Genomic DNA, 21802 nt, shown 5'->3' with positions numbered 1-21802 from the left:
CTTTCTTAACCAGATCCCATCTTCTATACCCAACCCAATGTCAGCCATTCACTGCCGTCAGCCGTGCCTCTACTCTGTTCCCCATGTGCACTGCCCCATCTCCTTGTGACACTTTCCTTATTTTGTTACCTAGTAGCTATGATTTAGTTCTTCCTAATAAAAATCCACTTTTTTTCCATTAAGCCTTTCCTTACTATTTCAGACCCTTTGACTTATCAGTTCTATAAATAACTATAAAATAATTTAGCCTTTAATCACACACTCTCTATTAATGATTTTTATTGTCCTTTGTTTATTCCATGTACCCTGTCATCCGAGATAGGTAGTCATATGGGGTTAACTACAGGAGAATTAGAAATTGAAACAATCAAAAATGGTTGTCTTGGAAAACAGGACTAGACATTACTATTAATCAGAAGAATATTTTCTAATAGCTAATACTGAATTGTGCAAAACATTGCTAACCACTTGCATCATTTGAATTATTTAAGTTTGTTTTATTGTAAGTTCTCAGTTTAACTTTAGCACAGTATTTTTTCAAACTTTTTTTAATTGGAGAATTCTCTCCTCATAGAAAAATCTTATCAGAAATGCTTAGTTTAAAAAGCACAGCTCTGAAGCATAGCAAATGTTAAGCCCAGTTACTTTCAGATCAAAGTCTGAAATCTGATAAAGTCATTAAGGAAGCCCTTTGCTTCTTCAGCTGGAGTGGGAGACTCCAGCTTCCTTCTCAATATAATTAACAAATGTGGTCTTTTTTCCTCTACCTCATCCATGTCTTATTGCAGACTAGCAGTAAGAAAACTAAAGTAAATAATTTAATAATATTCATCATGGTATTAAGGTATTTCCTACTTTTCCTCTTTCTTGCTCTGAAATCTTACTTTTTTTTTTTCAGAACACATGTGTACTGTGGTTTATTTTGATGACTGCATGTCCATACATCAGTGTAAAATATCCTGTGAGTCCATGGGCGCATCCAAATATCGCTGGTTCCATAACGCCTGCTGTGAGTGCATTGGTCCAGAGTGTATCGACTATGGTAGTAAAACTGTCAAATGTATGAACTGCATGTTTTAAAGAAGGAAAAGAATGTAAACCAAAGCAATTTAGTAAAAAAGAAAGGTATCAAAAGCTGTTCAGTGAAGTCTACTGATTGTACCAGAATACCAGGAGATTAAAAAGATGTAAAGAATTCGGACTGAGTTATTTTAAAAGGATGACAAATCTAGTAATGTGTTAAATTATGATTTAACTGCTCTTCTGATATTGCTGCCAGCTAGAAATAAGCCCTTTCCTCTAAATACACATACAACTTTGGTCATATGAGAAGCAAGTGTACAGATACGAGGTTTCTAGCATCAGGTCTGATTCATTTTCTTCTAGTCCAGAAGCCTTTGGTTTTGAAAGTGTTAGAGCGTGTTCATGTAAGTTGTTATTCATGTGCTACTCCTAGGACACTGAGGTTTTATAGTGTGTACCATTCTTCACTATGCCTTGTACTATTATCTGTTCTGTAACTAGGGTAGATTTTCAACTATATCACCCTGAGAACTCACATACAGTCACCATTAAAAGTTTAATTTCAGACCTTTTTATGTTGGTTTTAGAAAGTTACTGCTTTTATAACTTAAACCTCTTCCATAGTAGAATCCATCCTATAATACACATGCTGAGAAAGCTTTAGGGAAAGCTTCTGCTTCTCTTCCATCTGCCTGCCCAAGGTGCTTGGGGGGTGGTGAAGGGTCTTCACCAGGAGTATGAGGGCAGCCCATGCCTCTCAGTGTTCTGCTAGGACAAGTAATTAGGAAGAAAGTCAGAGTATTCCTGTGACTCAAGGTACCAGCCTAAAGAGTGGGAAACAACTGCCGAATCCCACTCCACTTAGGGTGCCAGGAGAAAAGCCCTGTCTCTGGTCCCAAAATGGGGAAGCTGGAGGTGCAGCTGCACCGGCTGGGCTCAGAGAAGGAGCCGCGCAGCCTCGGCAGGAGCAGCCGCGTTCTCCGTGGATGCTGCTGGGAGGGGACGAGGAGGAGGATTACAGGCAGGAGCAAGGAAGGTAGAAAAGGCCGGAAGGTCTTATGGGAAACAAAACTACATTAATTATTTTGCCATTTTTAAATCTTTTCTTAGGCTTATATCTGGATCAAATGTTCTTATCAAACAAGTATAATAATACAGTGGGAAGTTAAGATTATGAAATTTTTAAGAATCTCTGTTCAAGATGATGGTAACTCCAAGTAGACTACAGAATATTTTGTGATCTTTTTATATAATGTTCCAGTAAAGAGAAGGAACTCACAGTAATAAAATCCCAATCTTAAAGCATTAACCTAAAACAAATATTTATATTACAGAGACTTAACTTTACAAAATTATTCATTTCTCAAGTACATATTTGAATTACAAGTAACTTTTTAGGAATACCTCTTTATATGTCTAAATATTTTAGTATACAAAAATAGATAATGCCCCTAGACATTTTGTATTCATTATCAGAACAGTAGTTAGAGACCCTGTGTAATAATACTATGATTACTATCATAAAATTTAAAGCCTTGTTACCTCTTCTGTTCTTTCAGATAAGTTTGATGAATACTCAAGGTACATTCACCTTTTAAAAAGGCTTTGGTCTGTTTTAAAAAGTTGAAGTTTAGCTCATGTGTGTATCTTTTGAAATAGGAAAACATTAGGATGTCCTTTTCTTACTTTGTGCCTGGAATACCTTAGCTTCCCTTCTGCATTAATACCTATTAATTGAAGGTTTTCTCAAACTTAAGAAAGAGAAAGTTTCGCAGCAATCTATGGCCAGCTACTTTATTTCAGTCATATTTAGGGATAGAAGAATGCTTTTGTGTGACAACATGCTTAATTTTCCTTAAATATGGTAACAAACATTTTTTAACTGCATCTATCATCTTTTTAAGGTATTCATTATTGTTTTTAAAGGTAATGTCTCTTCTGCCCCTATACTGGGAGAATAATTTCTTGAACCATGTTATGTTTGAACTGATTTTTCTTACCTCTATTTCTTCCAGTAGAAATTATTCCTAAATGTGATGGTGAATTTTAATTTCAAATTTTGCTTAGTTTTCTGGTTTATGAAGGGATTGAAAGAAAGTTTCCATTTCCAGTTCTATAATGTATTTTAGGTTTTGAATAGTAGTGTTTTCCAAATTAAATGTATGATGTTCAGGAAGCCAGAAGCCGCACTAAAACTGATGCCTTTTATCACCATTCTAAGCACAAGCCACTTCTGTATTGATGCTGTGGTAAAAAAAATTTTTTTTAATAAAAAATTAGGTCAACATTTTTATAACTAGATCAAAGGAACACTAAAATTTAAATCAGTAGGTCTTACAAAGCCATATAGAAAAGGTTCTTTCCTATAGTGAGACATGTCTTTCTGAAGCCTGTTGTTCTCTGTCCATCCTGTCCTATAACATCTAATATTTACTGAAACTGTACTCAAAATAGTGGCACCAAATCAAATGATAATTCAAATAAAATGAGTCTTTGTTTACATAGAATGCTTTAAAAGATTTTCATTTAGAAATATAATTTCTAAAGCTTCAGGAAATGATGATAGAATATTTGAATATTTATAAATCATAGATGCATCAAAATGGAGAAAAAAATACAACTTATGAAAAATGGGGCAAATATAAATTAGCCACGTATTTAAAGTTTGTTTTCTTGACAGCTTCTCTGAAGATTTAAAAAATCTATTCTACATTCCTAAAAATCTATGTTACTGTATTTTACATGATCTACAACATATAAAATTATGTATATTTTCTTTGGTTGTCCCTTTGAGCAAAAAAGTATTTTAATAAAAAACCGAAATGAGTGTGTCATGTGTTTTGTTAATGTCAGCATAGAATACCAAAATAACTTGGACATTCTGCCTAGTGAAGTTATTATTTAAGGGATCAGCTGAAGCACGTCTCCTCTCTGGATGTTCTTACAGATTCTGTTAAAAATACATCTTTAGCAGTTTGCTCTCTGCCTTTGCATGTGCTTTATTCCAATATGGGAGAACCAGCTGCAGTGAAGTATGTAACATTCTGATATGTAAGTATCTGATGGCTGGAAGGAGATACAAAAGATCAAGCTGAGAAAATCATTACCTGCTCCCCAGCAGGGATCCTTACAGGATGACATTATTAGAATTGAAAGCCACAGGCTGTACACTCAGGGCAAAATCAACATTATCTCATGGAATCTACACTTTGACAGCTGGTGGATGGGGGATGTAGAGAGAGGAAAAATTCAAGAGAACAGGTTGCTAAACTGAGTGACTTAAGGGAATGATGCGAGTCTGAGGAATTCCGGTGGGGCAGAAGTCATTTCAAGACAGTACATTTGATTAGGAGAGTTGTTCTTTTGCTGAAGTCCAGTGGCAGTCAGTCGTGTGGAGCTAAAGGCCGAGAGGGTAATGTGAAACTAGAGTTGGGAGGGACTATCTCAGCTTGAGAAGTCAGCAGGCAGCTGACTGGGGCTGCTGGGGCGAGGCTGCAAAAGGCTGCCCCACACCTCACACAACTGGAGTTCATGAAGCCGTCAGGTATGCCATTGGCTTGTAGGTCTTAGGAGTTATGACTCTTGGACCTTTTAGGTTTTTCCTAATCGATTAAATTCATTTAACATCCTTGTATTTTGAAGTTGCTCTGAAAGGATGGAGTCAGCAATAACTTCAAGGTCTAGCTTTTGAGATGAGAATTCTCAGTGCAGAAGCAGAGAAAAGACTTCTGTCTCCCTCAGTGGTGCTATGACTCCCAGAGTAAAGCCTGGAAAAGTGCTGGTCCATTGCCCCTCAGGGTGACAGCAGTTCCCTCATTGATTAAAGGTAGCCACTGAGGTTAGACAGTCACCACTGAAATATCTTTCTGGCAAAAGACTGTTTCTGGCCTCCCAACTCTTTTGCATGCCACAGCCAGTGAGCCTCCAAAATACATGTGCAAGTAATTATGGCCGGGACCTCAGGTCCAGCTTCCAGTAAATAGCAAGGCCTTTGTGTTCCTTTGCCTCAGAGGGTTTGATTTACCCAGCAGGAAGTAGGAGCAAGGCAGATAACCTGCCTTTTGTTTTCCATAAGCTGCCTCTGCCCAGACAGAAGGTGGGGAGAGGCTGGGCCTGCATGTGCTGTGAACCAGGCTAGAGCTCTAGGACTGGCCCTGAGTCCCCCTCCAGAGGCCTGGCCTGGCTCCGGAGTCTGCAGGTGCCTCTTTCTAGAGGTTTCCACATAGGGGTAACAGCAGCCAGCCCAGCCCTCACTGTCCAGGGCTCTTGCAAACTAGCTCTCAGGATCCTGTGAGCTCCAGGACAGGTAACAGAGCCACTCTCCTGGCAGATGTTGGATGGGATGGGGCTCAGAGTTCAATTTTATTTGATTTAAGGAAAATAGTGAGATGTGACATGTGGCATCCTGGTTTGCAGGATGGCATTTTAATTTCCCAGCCTCACTGACTGGAGGCCTCAGCAGCCTTCCCAACAGCTCAGCCTGTCTTACACCACTTCTCTCTTCTTCCCTCCATTCCCGTCCTGCTGAGTCCTTAGGTAAATAATAAATCACTTACTAACTATGTGAACATCTTGAAAGTTCCTGTATTCCAATTCAGCACATAAACTTAGATATCAATTTAAGTCTAATTGAATTTCTCAATTGCACTCTTTAAGTTGGATTTATGAGACTATGCTCTAATAAGCCGATCCTCTACAACATTCAAATATGCTAATTCTTAACACAAAAACCCTGATAATATGGTACTGATTCTTATATCCTAGATCTTATAAATCACTCCAAGGCTGAAAAATAGGTTCCTATTAAAGACAGTTAACAGGTTTCCTGTGACCTCCACTTTTACTGAAAACTGATAGAGGCCAGATTAGAAGACAAGACTTGAGCCAAGATTTAGTAGGACATGGCCTCAAGGAGGGTCTGCCACTGGAAGAGCAGGGCAAAATATTATGTGTTCTTTGTGGACGACTCACTACCGAGGGAAAGACCATGGTAAACTTTTCCCCCTCATTTGCCAAACAAATTATTCCCTTACCCAGGAGCAGAATGAATGTAGGAGCAGAGAAAGGCCCAGAGGTACACTAAATGATTTCCTACCCAGGAAGGAAACATCAGGGATGGGAAAGAGTGTTTCCCAAAAAGTAGCCCCATAACCCAAGTACTGTAGGTCCAAAAACCATGCATGACTTATATCTGCCCAACTTCTCAGAGAAATCTGCACTTCCCACCTGTTAGACAGGAAAATAAGTATGAGCAGGGTGGAAAGAGAATAAGGCCAGTAAAGCCCACTAGAAGGGACTCAGAGTTAACCAGTTAAAACTAGAAAGCCAGAAAAGATTCAGGGTTAATAAGTCAGTCAATAAAGCTCAGAAGGCCAAGAGCAACATGACTTGGAAGGTTGAATACTCCCAAATAAAAGTATCTCAGCATAGCCTATGTTTTCATTGTATCAATTAGCACCTAGTAAAAGGCCCAGCTTATTCAAAAAGAATTCTGTCTTAAAGCTAAGATTGCATTTTAATCAAACAGCCAATAACTCAGCCCACTTTGGAGGCAGGGCAGACAGTCTTGATTGATCTGCTTCCAGGCAGAAACTGCTATCCTGGGTAGGAATCAGAGCAGTAAATTTGTTATGTTAAGTTAAAAGAAGAAACTTAATGCCTTATCAAAGATGAACATTCTGGGACCATTTAGCAGGTCTGCACCTGGCCCTCTGTTGCTTTCCCAAAAATCCTTAACTGCCTATAAAACCCCAGACCCTAAACCCTTAGGTGCGCTCCTCTCTCTGAGGTCGCCTGCACTTTCTAAGTGCGTAGCCTTTTCCCAATCTTCCAGTGCCTTTTCTATGAGGTAACTCAACACTCCCTTTTCTCGGAGCATGCAACTTTTTGCTTTAAATAAACTCACTGCCCGACTTACAATGTTTTATCGCTGTGCTTTCCAGTGGTAAGTGTCTTTATTACTTTGCTTTGTCATTCTGATCATCCAGATTTAAGCTCAAATCTTCACTCCCTCTGTCCTAAGTAAGGAGGGGCTGCTGAGAGCTCAGATCTGGGCTTGCAGATTACCATTGCCTGGGTGACCTGGACAGAAATGGTCATGCTCTTTAGTAGCCTGCCTGAAAGTCTCCTTTCTTTGTCTGTAGGTTGTTCACAGAACATAATTTCATTCCATCCAGTGCTCTGCAGCTCCCCCAAATCCTGGGGTGGTAGGGACTCAGTTCCCATGCCGTGCAGATCCAACTGGACACTGGATACCAGGTGACACTGGCTTAAGGAGTTAGCAGGGGATGTGCCCCATGCTGAGTAGCTGTTCAATGAACTTCCCTTATTATTCTAATCTGTCATTCCCTAACACTGTCTCTTCAATAAATTCCTTCCTCACCTTGTCCTCTGATTTCCCTGAGTCTCCGAACCAACATCCCCCCTAACATCTCCTCCCTGAGGTCACCTGTATTTTCTCTCTTTAAGGGTGTAACTTTAAATAAAACTTTTACTCTGCTTCACTACTATGTCTCTGCCCTTTAATTCTTTGTTGCAGCGGGGACAAGGACTGAGGAAAATACATGAAGCTCCCCTAACACACCTATGTCCATGATTGAGTTGGACTGCATATATTTGGCTCAAAAGATTTGTTTCTGTCTTTTTCTCTAAATACCCTATGATGAAATGCTCCAATATGGGAATATCTTTTGGAATAAGTCTCAAGAATGTTGAACCTGATGGAATCTTACTTTTTTTCATGTTCCAAAGATCATACAAGTAATACCTGTGGGTAAAATTGTAATATTTCCATAATATCTCACCTGGCTTTGGTGCATCTTCATATCAACAGGCATCCCTCAGAGGTGGAGAGAAGTTCATCTCCATATCAATGGGGGTAATTACCTGGGCAACCGAGGGCTTATCTGAACCTGACAGATACGGGGAGTGCTGGTTTGCTTCTGCTGGAGCAGGAAAGAGAGCCAGCCCCAGACTGCAGTTTGTAAATAATAAACAGGTTTAAATTTTTTATTTCTCCCTTTGACTGATTTCAGTTGTAGAGGTATTTTGGTCCTGGGATTTCCTTTCCCTGGAGTTAAAACACCATATGGAATTTGGGTTATCTCAGATGGCTTTACCTAACTAGTGGCACAACTTTTAAGGTCTTTCTATAGAAAACAGCTATCATTGGAGATTTCCAGGGACTTAATTCTCAGGAGTTTGTCATGGCTGACCACAGATCCACCATTACTAATCTCACCCTTTCATCCCTGTTTAGGACCTCTCTTATTATTTTACCAGCTACTAATAGATACCTGAAGTAATTGTAGTTTAGACAACTTTGGTTTGTTTTTTGTTTTTTTATTTTTCTCACATAACATGAAGTCTGAAAACAGGTACACTAGTATGGAAAATAGGTATACCAGGGGGCTCCACATCGTCACGAGGAAATAGGCTCCTTCTTTTTGCTCTGTCATCTTGTCAAATGTGTCTCTTGGTTTCAAGATGCCTTCTGGGTCTCCAACCATCATATATATACTTCTCAAAAAATAGGAAGCCAATTAATACAAAAAATCTACATTTCCAAGCCAAGTTAACATTTAAGAAACCCATCCAACAACTTCTGCTTACATCTCATTGGCAAGCACTAATTGCAAGAGTGATAAGGAATATTTGAATAAAAATCAGAAGTCTGTTGGTAAGGAGAGAATGAAGATTGGGAGACTGATAGGCACCACGTAGTACTGTTATGTATGTGCGCCTATAGCATCCTAAACACTTCCAGTCCATAATATTTTCCATTCTCTGTTGTAGTTGCCTGTTTACTTGGCTGTATTCACCCCTCACCAGAAGAAAACTGTGTGTCTAGCTTGAAAAGTCAAAACCAGCCCCTGGCCCAGTTAGGAACTCACTGGTTCTACACTGAGTGGCAGGTGAAGAAGGATGAGGTTTTTATGATTATTAACCAAAGGGGCATGACTTAAAATGATCTAGCTCAAGCTAGCTGATTAACAGCAATTTCTCTGTAGGTTGGTTTTGAAGTATATATGAGTTGGATAATTTTCTTCAAGTGGTTTTATAAATGGAGTTTCTTATCTAAATACAATCACATTTTTCTGTGGCTGCATTTCTCTAGAAAAGATTCATGTTCTCTCATTTTCTCTGATTTATTTGGAGGTGAAATAAATTACTTCTTTTAAGCCAAAAAGCATATGTAATCCATAATTATACAGCTTAATAAAGCTTCACCATTAGTCCACAGTGACTTTTATCCTTGAACAAGAGTGCCCAGCCTTGAGATTTTTCCATGTTAAAATCATGGGCCAAGAACTCTTCACTTTGGTTTCTAAAACAGTCATATAGGAAGGAAGAACTATGTAGAGCAGTACTGTCCAATAGAAATATAATGCAAGACACAAATGTAAATCACATATGTATATATATATATATATATATATATATATATATATATGTAAGTTTTCTGGTAGCCACACTAAAAAAAGTAAAAAGAAACAGGTAAGAATATTTTAATAACGCTTTTTTAACCAGGATATCCAAATTAGCATTGCAACATGGAATTCATAAAAAATTATTAATGGTATATTTTACATTCTTTTTTTTATATTAAGTCCTTGAGATCCAAAATGTGCTTTCCATTTATAACAAATCCCGATTTGGGCTAGCCACATTTCTAGTGCTTGATAGCAGTCACATGTGGCCAGTGCCTACTAGAATGAACAGCACAGATCTGAAAAACTTACACTATATTAATAATTCTGTCACAAGTAGTGACTGTGTCATCTTACTACACTGATGGACAGTGACTTCAAATGGGATATGGGGGGAGAATTGATAATATGGGTGAATGTAGTAACCACAATGTTTTTCATGTGAAACCTTCCTAAGAGTGTATATCAATGATACCTTAATAAAAAATATGAATCCTTTAAAAAAATAGTAACAGTTCCATCACTTATTATCTTGTTGACCTTCTCTCCAGTTTTTTGCTATACATTCTTGAAAATTTGGTATTGAAGTCTCTAACTGTTATTGTTGTATTATCTATTTTTTCAATTCTGTCAGCTTTTTCTTAATGTATTTGAGGCTCTGTTGTTAGATGCATATATGTATATAACTGTTATTATCTTCTTGGTGGTCAGACCTTTTATCATTGTAAAATGTCCTTCTTTGTCTCTAGTAGCAATTTTTGTCTTCAAGATTATTTTGAATGATAATGGTATAGCTATTTCATCTCTCTTTTGGTTATTGTTTGCATGGTATATCTTTTTCCATCATTTTGCTTTCAGTCCATTTATGTCTTTGAATCTAAGTGTGTCTCTTGCAGACATTATATGGTTGGAACATGGATTTTTTATCCATGCTATCTCTACAGTTTAATTGGAATATTTAATCTATTAATTATTAATGTAATTACTGATAAGGACTTATGTCTGCCATTTTGCTATTTTCTATACTTATGCATTTTTTCCTTCCTTTATTCCTTCATTACTGTCTTTTTCTGACATTACATATTTATTTTCTAGTCTCTCAGTTTTTCTGTCATTTTTTTTACTGTGTATTCTTCTGAATTATTTTTGTAGGGGAAGACAGATTTCCCCTTCTTCCCTTCTAGGTTCTTTGGTTGGTCTAATGATAAAATTGATATAAAACAGATTAACAAGAAAAAACAAATAGAAGTTTAATAACATGCACACTTCCTATATACATGGGAGAGGCCCAGGGAAATTGAATAACTCTCCAAAATGGCTGAAGCCCTTCACCTTAAATAACATTTTCAGCTAAGGAAGATGTTGGGGATGAGGGAAGCAGTTTTGACAGGTTACTAGGTAAAGCACAGTAAACAAGGGTAAAGTTGTACAGATATAAGTCCTTGCCTTCTGCATTAACAAGAATTTCTAGATATTTAGTTGTCACCCTCTTCCTGGTACAGAGAAGCAGATGACCTTACAAATGGAGAATCCCATCATAAATGGAAATGTCTCTAACAGAAAGAATAACCTCTACTTAGTTTTTAAAGCTTTTCTCATGTCTGCTGTTTCATAAAAATACTAAGCCTAAAATAATCAATATGCCAAAGAAGGATCTTGTGGTGTGATAAATTCTACTCCCCTTCATTTTCTTATATTTATTTATTTTTTTATTAAGGTATTATTGATATACAATCTTATGAAGGTTTCACATGAATAACATTGTGATTACTACATTCACCCATATTATCGAGTCCCCACACACACACCCTACTGCAGTCACTGTCCATCAGTGTAGTAAGATGCCAGAGTCACTACACTACCTTCCCTGTGACTCCCAAACATACACCATGTGTGCCAATCATAATGCCCCTCAATCCCCTTCTCCCTCCCTCTCACCGGCCCTCTCACACACCTCCCCTTTGGTAACCACTAGTCCCTCCTTGGAGTCTCTGAGTCTGCTGCTGTTTTGTTACTTCAGTTTTCTTGTTATACTCCACAAAAGAGTGAAGTCATTTGGAACTTGCCTTTCTCCACCTGGATTATTTCACTGAGCATAATACCCTCTAGCTCCAACCATGTTGTTGAAAATGGTGAGATTTGTTTTCTTTTTATGGCTGAATAATATTCCATTGTGTATGTACCACCTCTTCTTTATCCATTCATCTACTGATGGACACTTAAGTTGTTTCCATGTCTTAGATATTGTAAATAGTGCTGCAGTATACAAAAGGGTACATATGTCTTTTTGAATCTTGGATCTTGTTTTCTTTGGGTAAATTCCTAGCAGTGGAATTCCTGGGTCAAATGGTATTTCCATTTTTACTTTTTTGAGGAACTTCCATACTGCTTTTCACAAGGTTCAACTAATTTTCATTCCCACCAACAGTATAGGAGGGTTCCCCTTCCTCCACATCCTCACCAGCATTTGTTATTCCTTGTCTTTTGAATGTTGGCCATCCTAACTGGTGTGAGGTGATATCTCATTGCGGTTTTAACTTGCATTACCCTGATGATTAGCAATATGAAGCATGTTTTCATGTGCTGTTGGCCATCTGAATTTCTTCTTTGGAGAAGTATCTGTTCAGATACCCTGCCCATTTTTTAATTGGGTTATTTGCTTTTTGGATATTTAGGTGTATGAGTTCTTTATATATATTTGATATTAACCCTTGTTGGATATGTCATTCACGAATATATTCTCCCATACTGTAGGATGCCTTTTTGTTCTTCTGATGGTGTCCTTTGCTGTACAGAAGCTTTTCAGTTTAATGTCATCCCATTTGTTCATTTTTGCTTTTGTTTCTCTTGCCTGAGGTGATATGTTCAGAAAAAAAGTTGCTCATATTTATATACAAGAGATTTTTGTCTGTGTTTTCTTCTAAGTGTTTTATGGTTTCATGACTTACATTCAGGTCTTTGATCCATTTTGTATTTACTTTTGTGTATGGGGTTAGACACTGATCCAGTTTCATTCCCTTACATGTAGCTGTCCAGTTTTGCCAACACCAGTTGTTGAAGAGGCTGTCATTTCCCCATTGCATATCCATGGTTCCTTTATCATATATTAATTGACCATATATGCTTGGGTTTATATCTGGGTTATCTATTCTGTTAATTGATCTATGGGTCTGTTCTTTCACCATACCAAATTGTCTTGATTACTGTGGCTTTGTAGTAGAGGTTGAAGTTGGGCAGCATAATCCCCCCAGTTTTATTCTTCCTTTTCAGGATTCTTTTGGCTCTTCAGGGTCTTTTGTGGTTCCATATGAAATTTAGAACTATTTGTTCTAGTTTGTTGAATAATACTGTTGGTATTTTGAAAGGGATTGCATCAATCTGCAGATTGCTTTTGGCAGGATGGCCATTTTGACAATATTCTTCCTATCCATGAGCACAGGATGTATTTCCATTTATTGGTGTTTAATTTCTCTCATGAGTGTCTTATAGTTTTCAGGGTATAGGTCTTTCATCTCCTTGGCTAGGTTTATTCATAGTTATTTTATTCTTTTGATGCAATTGTGATGGAATTGTTTTCCTGATTTCTGTTTCTCCTAGTTCATCGTTAGTATATAGGAATGGAACAGATTTCTGTGTATATTAATTTTGTATCCTGCAACTTTGATGAATTCAATTAGTCTAGTAGTTTTTGGGTGGATTCTTTAGGGTTTCTTGTACAATATGGTGTCATCTGTAAACAGTGAGAGTTTAACTTGTTTCTTGCTGATCTGGATGCCTTTCATTTCTTTATGTTGTCTGAATGCCATGGTGAGGACCTCCAGTACTAAGTTGAATTAAAGTGGGGAGAGCGGGCATCCTTGTCTTGTTTCCGATCTTAGAGGAAAAGTGTTCAGCTTCTTGCTGTTAAGTCTGATGTTGGCTGTGGGTTTGTCATATATGGCCTTTATTAAGCTGAGGTACTTGTACTCTATACCCATTTTGTTAAGAGTTTTTATCATGAATGGATGTTGTATTTTGTCAAATGCTTTTTCAGCATCTATGGAGATGATCATGTGGTTTTTGTCCTTTCTGTTGATGGATTTTTGAATATTGTACCATCCTTGCATCTCTGGGATAAGTCCTACTTGATCATGATGGGTGATCTTTTTGATGGATTTTTGAATTCAGTTTGCTAATATTTTGTTGAATATTTTTGCATCTATGTTCATCAGGGATATTGGTCTGTAATTTTCTTTTTTTGTAGTGTCTTTGCCTGGTTTTGGTATTAAAGTGATGTTGACCTTGTAGAATGACTTTGGGAGTATTCCCTCCTCTTCTACTTTTTGGAAAACTTTAAGGAGGATGGTATTAGGTCTTCACTAAATCTTTGATAAAATTCAGCGGTGAAGCCATCTGGTCTGGGCGTTTTGTTCTTCTATAGTTTTTTGATTACCAATTCAATTTCATTGCTGGTAATTGGTCTGTTCAGATTCTGTTTCTTCCTGGTCAGCTTGGAAGGTTGTATTTTTCTAGAAAGTTGTCCATTTCTTCTAGGTTATCCAATTTGTTAGCATATAATTTTTCAAGTACTCTCTAATAATTCTTTGTGTTTCTGTGGTCTCTGTAGTGATTTTTCAGTTCTCATTTCTGATTCTGTTTATGTGTATAGACTCTCCTTTTTTCTTGATGAGTCTGGCTAAGGGTTTATCTATTTTGTCTATTTTCTCAAAGAACCAGCTCCTGGTTTCATTGATTCTTTCCATTGTTTTATTCATCTCGATTTTATTTATTTCTGCTCTAATCTTTATTATGTCTCTCCTTCTACTGACTTTGGGCCTCATTTGTTCTTCTTTTCCTAGTTTCATTAATGGTGAGTTTAGATTGTTCATTTCGGATTGTTCTTCTTTCTTGAGGTAAGCCTGTATTGCAATATAGTCCCTCCTAGCATGGCTTTGGCTGTGTCACACAGATTTTGTGGTGTTGAATTATTGTTTTCATTTGTATTCATGTATTGCTTGATCTCTTTTTTTTTATTGGGTCATTGATTCATTGATTATTTAAGAACATGTTGTTAAGCCTCCATGTGTTTGTGGGTTTTTTGTTTTCTATGCATAATTTATTTTAGTTTCAAACCTTTGTGGTCTGAGAAGCTGTTTTGTACAATTTCAATCCTGAATTTGCTGTAGTCTTTTTGTGGCCTAGTATATGATCTATTCTGGAAAATGTTCCATGTGCACGTGAGAAGAAGGTCTATCCTGTTGTTTTTGGATGGAGTATTCTGTAGATGTGTCTTAGGTCCATCTGTTCTAATGTGTTGTTCAGTACCTCTGTGTCCTTACTTATTTTTTGTCTGGTTGATCTGTCCTTTGGAGTGAGTGGTGTGCTGAAGTCTCATAAAATGAATGTATTGCATTCTATTTTCTCCTTTAATTCTGTTAGTATTTGTTTCACATATGTAGGTGCTCCTGTTTTGTGTGTATAGATATTTATAATGGTTATATCCTCTTGTTGGACTGTGACCCCTTTATCATTATGTAATGTCCTTCTTAGTCTCTTGTTACTTTCTTTCTTTGGAAGTCTATTTTGTCTGGTAGAAGTACTGCAACTCCTGATTGATTTTTTCTCCCTTTGTTTGCATGAAATATCTTTTTCCATCCTTTCACTTTTAGTCTGTGTATGTCTTTGGGTTTGAAGTGAGTCTCTTGTAGCCAGCATATAGATGGGTCTTGCTTTTTATCCATTCTGTAACTCTGTGTGTTTTGATTGGTGCTTTCATTCCATTTACATTTAGGGTGATTATTGATAGATATATACTTATTGCCATTGCAGGCTTTTAGATTTGTGGTTACCAAAGGTTCAAGGGTAGCTTCTTTACTATCTAACAGTCTAACTTAACTCACTTCATTCACTATTTCAAGTACAATCTAAAGGTTCTTTATTTTTCTTCCCTTCTTTTTTCTTCCTTCTCCTCTCTTTGTATATTAGGTGTCGTATTCTGTACTGTTTGTACAGTGGTAGCTGATTTAATTTTGCATTTGCTTAGTAACTGGTCTACTTCCTTTACTGTGGTTTATTTTCTCTGGTGACAGCTGTTTACCCTTAGGAGCACTTCTATCTATAGCAATCCCTCCAAAATACAAGGTAGAGGTAGTTTATGGGAGGTAAATTCCCTCAACTTTTGCTTATATGGAAATTTTTCAGTCTCTACTTCAAATTTAAATGATAATCTTGCCAGGTAGAGTATTCTTGGTTTGTGGCCCTTCCGTTTTATTACATTAAATATATCATACCACTTTCTTCTAGCCTGTAAGGTTTCTGCTGATAAGTCTGATGATAGCCTGATGAGTTTTCCTTTGTACATGATCTTTTTTCTCTGTCTGGCTGCTTTCAATACTCTGTCCTTGTCCTTGATCTTTGCTGTTTTAATTATTATATGTCTTGGTGTTGTCTTCCTTGGGTCCCTTGTGTTGGGACATCTGTGCACTTCCATGGCCTTAGAAACTGTTTCCTTCCCCATCTGGGGAAGTTTTCAGCAATTATTTCTTCACAGACACTTTCTATCCCTTTTTCTCTCTCTTCTGGTACCACTATAATGTGACTATTGTTCCATTTGGATTGGTCACACAGTTCTTTTAATATTCTTTCATTCCTACAGATCTCTTTTTGTCTGTGCCTCAGGTTTGTTGTATTCCTGTTCTCTAATTTCTATTTCATTTATTGTCTTCTCTAGCTCATCTAATCTGCTTTTAAATCCCTCCATTGTATGGTTCATTTTCAATACTGTACTTTTCAAAGTTTCTATCTCTTTCTTCAAGTCATCCCCGAGGTCTTGAAAATTTTTCTGTAGCTCCATGAGCATGTCTGTGATTTTTATTTTGAAACCTTTATCAGGAATATTGATGATTTCATTTTCACTTAGCCATCTTTCTGATATCTGTGGGATTTTGGTTTGTATTAGGTTCTTTTGCCCTTTCATATTTGTAATGATTACTATAGAATAATATCTTTGTGTAAGAGGTGCCCTCTAGTGCCCAGAAGCTCTATGCTCTGAAGCTTCTCAGCCCCTCCTCTGGTGGAGGTCGCAGGCAAGTGGCACTGGTGCCTGCTGGGAGGAAAGAGCTCTTTCTTGCTTCCTGGTTGCAGTGCTTGCCTGCACTGCCAAGGCCAGTGGACTGAGCACACAGGGAGGAGCCTCTGCATTACACCTCTGTAGCTTCCATAGGTGTGGCCACCATCTGGCTGGCCTCATGCGATTGCAGGGGCAGCAGGTTTGCAAACTGATGCCAGCCTGGAGGAAGAACCAGCAGGCTGTGTATTGTGGTAGGGAGCCTCAGCGCACATGGCTGGCAAGGGGGATGGAGCACCTGAAGCTCCTGAAAGTTCCCAACCTGCTGGGCTGAGTGTGCCAGGATGATTTTTTTCCACCTGTCCCTTTTCCTGAACAGCAAGCTCTGTGTAATCCTTGCACCTTCAGCAGCCCTCTCCCTGTTGGGAAGTCTTTTAATGTGCCCACCTTTCTTTTGTCCCTGAGCAACTGGTTTTGGGTACCTGTTCTCCACAAGCAGCTGGAATCTCGGTCTCTCTGAGTATTCCACCTGTCTCTGCTTTCCAACCCCACTAATCTCCAGAGCACCTGTAATGTAGGTTCATGCTGTCAGAACAGATCTCCATGGCTGGATATTCAGCAGCCCTAAGTGTCTTCCCCTCCACACTCAATTTCTCTTCCTCCTGGGTGAGCTGGGGTGGGTGATGGGTTTAGGTCCCATGGGATTGCTACTTTACCCTATTATGTGAGGTCTTCTCTTTTCCCCAGATGTAGGCAGTCTTTCACAGTCTTCTTTCTACCCACTTTTCCAGGATTGGTTGTATTTGCTGTATTTTCATATTATATGTGGTTTTGGGAGGAGGTTTGTGTCTCACTTCTCACACCACCATCTTCAAGCATCTTCCTTTTTTAAAAAAATTTATGTTCACCCCAATAAGATTAGTTACTATCTAACAACATAGAAAGGTATTGCAATATTGACTATATTCTCTATACTGTACTCTAATCCCCATGACTAATTTATTTTACAATTGAGATTTTAGGTCCTCTTTATTCCCTTAATCTATTTCACCTACCCACTCCACCCTCTCTGCATGGTAGCCACCAGTGTCTTCTGTGTGTCTATGTGTCTCTTTCTGTTTTGTTCATTTGTTTTGTATTTTTAGATTCCACATATAGGTGAAATCATACTGCATTTGTCTTTTTTTGCTTGACTTATTTCACTTAGCATAAAGTCCTCTAGGCCCATCTGTGTTGTTGCAAATGGTAATATTTCTTTTTTTTATGGTAGAATAATATTCTTTTGTATATCTGTATCATACCTTTATCATCTACTGGATATGTAGGTTGCTTCCATATCTTGGCTATTTGCAAATAATGTGGTAACAAACATAGGAGTGCATATATCTTTTTGAATCAGTGATTTTGCTTTTCTTCAAGTAAATTCCCAGAAGTGGAATTGCTGGTTCTTACGCTATTTCTATTTTTCATTTTTTAAGGAAACTCCATACTGCTTTCCACAGTGGCTGCACCAATTTACATCCCTTCCAGTGGTGTAGGAGGGTTCACTTTTCTTAACATCCTATCCAACACTCGTTATTTTTTCCCTTTTGGATAGTAGCCATTCTGACTTGTGTAAGATGATATCTCATTGTGGTTTTGATTTGCATTTCCCTGATGATTAATGATGTTGTGCATCTTTTCATGTGCCTGTTGAGCATCTGTATGTCTTCTTTCATAAAATGTCTATTGAGGACTTCCACCCATGTTTTAATTGGATTATTATTTTTTCAGTGTTGAGTTATATGAGTTCTTTATATATTTTGGACATTCACCCCTCATTGGCTATATCATTGCAAATATATTCTCCCACTTGGTAGATTGCCTTTCATTTTGTTGATGACTTATTTTGCTCTGCAGAAGCTTTTTGACTTAATGTGGTCCCACTTGTTAATGTTTGCTTTTGTTTCCCTTGCCTGGGGAGACATATCCAGAAAAAAATTACTCATGCTCACGTTCAAGAGATTCCTGCCTATGTTTTCTTCTAAGAGTTTTATGGTTTCATGTCTTAAGTTTAGATCTTTAATCCATTTTGAGTTTACTTTTGTGTATGGTGTTAGACATTAATCCAGTTTCATTCTCTTGCATGTAGCTGCTTTTTCCCAACACCACTTACTGAAGGGACTGTCTTTTCCCCATGGTATATTCTTGCCTTCTTTGTCATATGTTAATTGACCATATATGCATGGGCTTATTTCAGGGCTCTCTGTTCTGTTCCATTGATCTATGGGTCTGTTCTTGTGCCAGTGCCATAGTGTTTTGATTATTGTAGATTTTTTTGTATAGCTTGTAGTCAGGGAGAGTAATCCCCCAAGGTTTGTTCTTCTTTCTCAAGATTGCTTTGGCTATTCAGGGTTTTTTGTGGTTCCATATGAATTTTAAGATTATTTTCTCTGTTCACTGTAAGATATCATTAGTATTTTGATGGGGATTGCACTGAATCTATAAGTTGCCTTGGGCAGTATGTCAATTTTGACAATATTAATTATTTCTTCCTATCCATGAACATGGGATAGAGATAGATTTTCATTTATTTCTGTCTTCTTCAATTTCTTTCATCAGTGTCTTCTAGTTTTCAGTAATCTTGGTTAGGTTTAGTCCTAGTTATTTTATTCTTTTTGATAGGTAAATGGAATTATGTTCTTTATTTCTCTTTTTGCTGGTTATTAGTATATAGAAATACAACAATTGCTGTATTTGGATTTTATATCCAGTGACTGCTAAATTCATTTATTAGCTCTAATAGTTTTTTGGTGGAGTCTTTGGGGTTTTCTGTATATAGTATTATGTCCTCTGCAGATAGTGACAGTTTTATTTATTTTTTTACCAATTTGGATGCCTTTGATTTATTTTTCTTGTCTGATTGATGTGGCTAAGCCTTTCAGTACTATGTTGAGTAAAAGTGATGAGAGTGGGTTCTTGTCTTGTTCCTCATCTTAGAGGAAAAGTACTTACCTTTTCACCATTGAGTATGATGTTAGCTGTGGGTTTGTCATATATGGCCTTTATTATTTTGAGATATGTCTATACCCACTCCCTTCATTTTCTTAATGTTTGTCCTGGGCATTACAATTAATTATAACAATTTAGTTCATCTAGTCACCAATTTAATTTCAATAGTATGCAAGAACTTTGTTTCTACATAACTCCACCATCCTTCCCCATTCTGCCTCCAGAAAACACTTGGTTTCCTTTACTGACAACTGTACATCACTTTCAGTCCTTTACTTTTGATACCAGATGTGCAGACTTTTTCCCCACCCTCCAAGTAATTCTCCAAGTCTCTGGTGAATACTGACTGGGTATCCTACAATTCAACTCAATTCTGACACTGTCTACCTGGAGATAGCATCAGATCCCACAGGTTAAGGGCTGAGTCCTACAAGATTGATCCCATTTCAAGTCCAGTCCTGTGCTGCTGACTGGCTATGAATTGGAGGGTCCCACTACCCCCTTGATTTGATTAATTTGCTAGAGCAGCTGACAAAACTCAGGAAAAAAGCTTACCTACTAGATTACTGGTTTATTACAAAGGTTAGAGGATATGAATGAACAGCCAGATGAAGAGGTGTTTTGGATGAGGTCCATAAGGTCCCAAGTGGTGCATCGAGGCATTCTTCTTCACCAGCCTGCAGCTCTCTGTCCTTTTGCCCTTTTATAGAGGCTTCTATACATAGGCATGATTGATGAAATCATTGGTCATTGGTGATTGAAGTTAATCTCCAGTCCTCCTACCCTCTCCAGAGTTTGGGGGTTGCAGCTGCAAGTTCCAACCTTCCAATCATAGGGTTGGTGTCCTCAGCAACCAGCCTCTATCCTTATGTGTATTCTACAATTACATTATTAACATAAATTCTCATGTGGTTGACAGAGGCTTGTTATAAATAGCGAAAGACACCTTTTTTAGTCTTATCATTTAGGAAATCCAAGAGTTTTATGACCAAATACATATTTCTTATAGATCACAGTATCACACCCCTTCTTTGTGATGTTATTGTCATACAATGTCTTTATACTTTATATGCCCATCAACACAGATTTATAATTATTCCTTTTGCAGTTGTCTTTTAAATCAGATAGGAGAAAAAAAGTTACAAACAAAAAACATATTTACACTGTTTTTTTTATTTACTCTTTAGGACTTTTACTGGCGTCCTTTATGTCTTCATGTGGATTCAAGTTACTGGCTAGTGTTCTTTCATTTCAACCTAAAGGACTCCCTTTAGTATTTCTTATAGGGCAGGTTTGGTTGCAAATGGCAGAAATGAAATTTAAAACAGCTCAAAGGTGGGGTTTGGGAGAGGTGAGAGAGCTCACATACCTGAAAAGCTCAGGGATGCCATTGCTTAAGGAGTGGCTGAATACAGGAAGCAGTCTTTCTCACCTGCAGCTCTGTGGTAACCTGCTGGGCTAGCACTTCCCCAGAAGCCTTCCCCCGCAGCTGGCTTACTCCTCTGGTGGGCAGTGCCAGCAGGAGGAGCTCATTGCTATGCAGACAGCTCCAGAAGAGGTCCCAGCAAGTTCTCACACTGGTCCAGGGAAGCCCTCCCAAATCACATGGATGGAGCTGGGGAATGGTGGGTCTCCAGAGAAATATAGATAATTCTCCAAAAAAGGGGCTTGGGTAAAGCACAAGTAGAAACTAAAGGTTTCTACTTGGTCAGCTTTAGGAAAAGTCTCAGCTTTATTAAGTTGCTCTCTTGACAAAGCCACTTTTACAGAGGGCAGTCTTTAGAACAACTGGAAGTCACATAATAAAAGTATTTCAACATCTGTATTTTTCCATTTGCAACATGGCAATTGATTTTTTTTCCTTGCTTAACATGCTAAAAATTCTTCCTAGTGTAATCTAGTAAATCAGTTGAGAAGTACTTCTTTAGCTAAAGTATGAAGGAACTATGAAAGCCAATTTGAATCTCAAGTATGTGATGTATTTTCTGAGGATAAAAAAATGCATTTTGAGTTATAATAAATGGCATTATAAAAACCCATAAGCAATGACATATTCCTCAATTGCTACATGTTGTCCAGTCTATTATTTTAAGCTTAGTTATAATTCATAGAGAGGTAATGCAGTAATAATTTATTATAATTTTTATTTATCCAGGTACATAGTAGGTACTAAAAATGGCCAGCCAGAAAATTTTAGAACTTTATCACAGCCAGTGGTTCAGCTGCAGGGAACCCAGGAAACCAGGTTACTTATTTTTAGGTCTTTATTGTAGAGCATAAGCACTGTGATGAGTGTTTCTTCCATCTGATGGGA

General features: G+C 37.7%; 1 protein-coding gene across 1 annotated transcript in view; it reads left to right on the top strand.

Annotated features, from left to right (window-relative positions):
- The window catches only part of TWSG1 (twisted gastrulation BMP signaling modulator 1), a 76216-nt gene extending 72366 nt beyond the window's left edge, over positions 1 to 3850 (top strand). Inside the window, exon 5 of the mRNA XM_036880701.2 lies at positions 899 to 3850. Coding sequence (XP_036736596.1) covers positions 899 to 1080 — 182 coding nt within the window. The 3' untranslated portion in view covers positions 1081 to 3850. The remainder of the gene's footprint in view (positions 1 to 898) is intronic.
- The last annotated feature ends 17952 nt before the right edge of the window (positions 3851 to 21802 follow it).

Source organism: Manis pentadactyla, chromosome 6 (assembly GCF_030020395.1).
Source record: "Manis pentadactyla isolate mManPen7 chromosome 6, mManPen7.hap1, whole genome shotgun sequence".
Taxonomy (NCBI): Eukaryota; Metazoa; Chordata; class Mammalia; order Pholidota; family Manidae; genus Manis; species Manis pentadactyla.
Note: the sequence above shows the minus strand (reverse complement) of the source record. Positions and strands in the feature narration are given on the sequence as shown.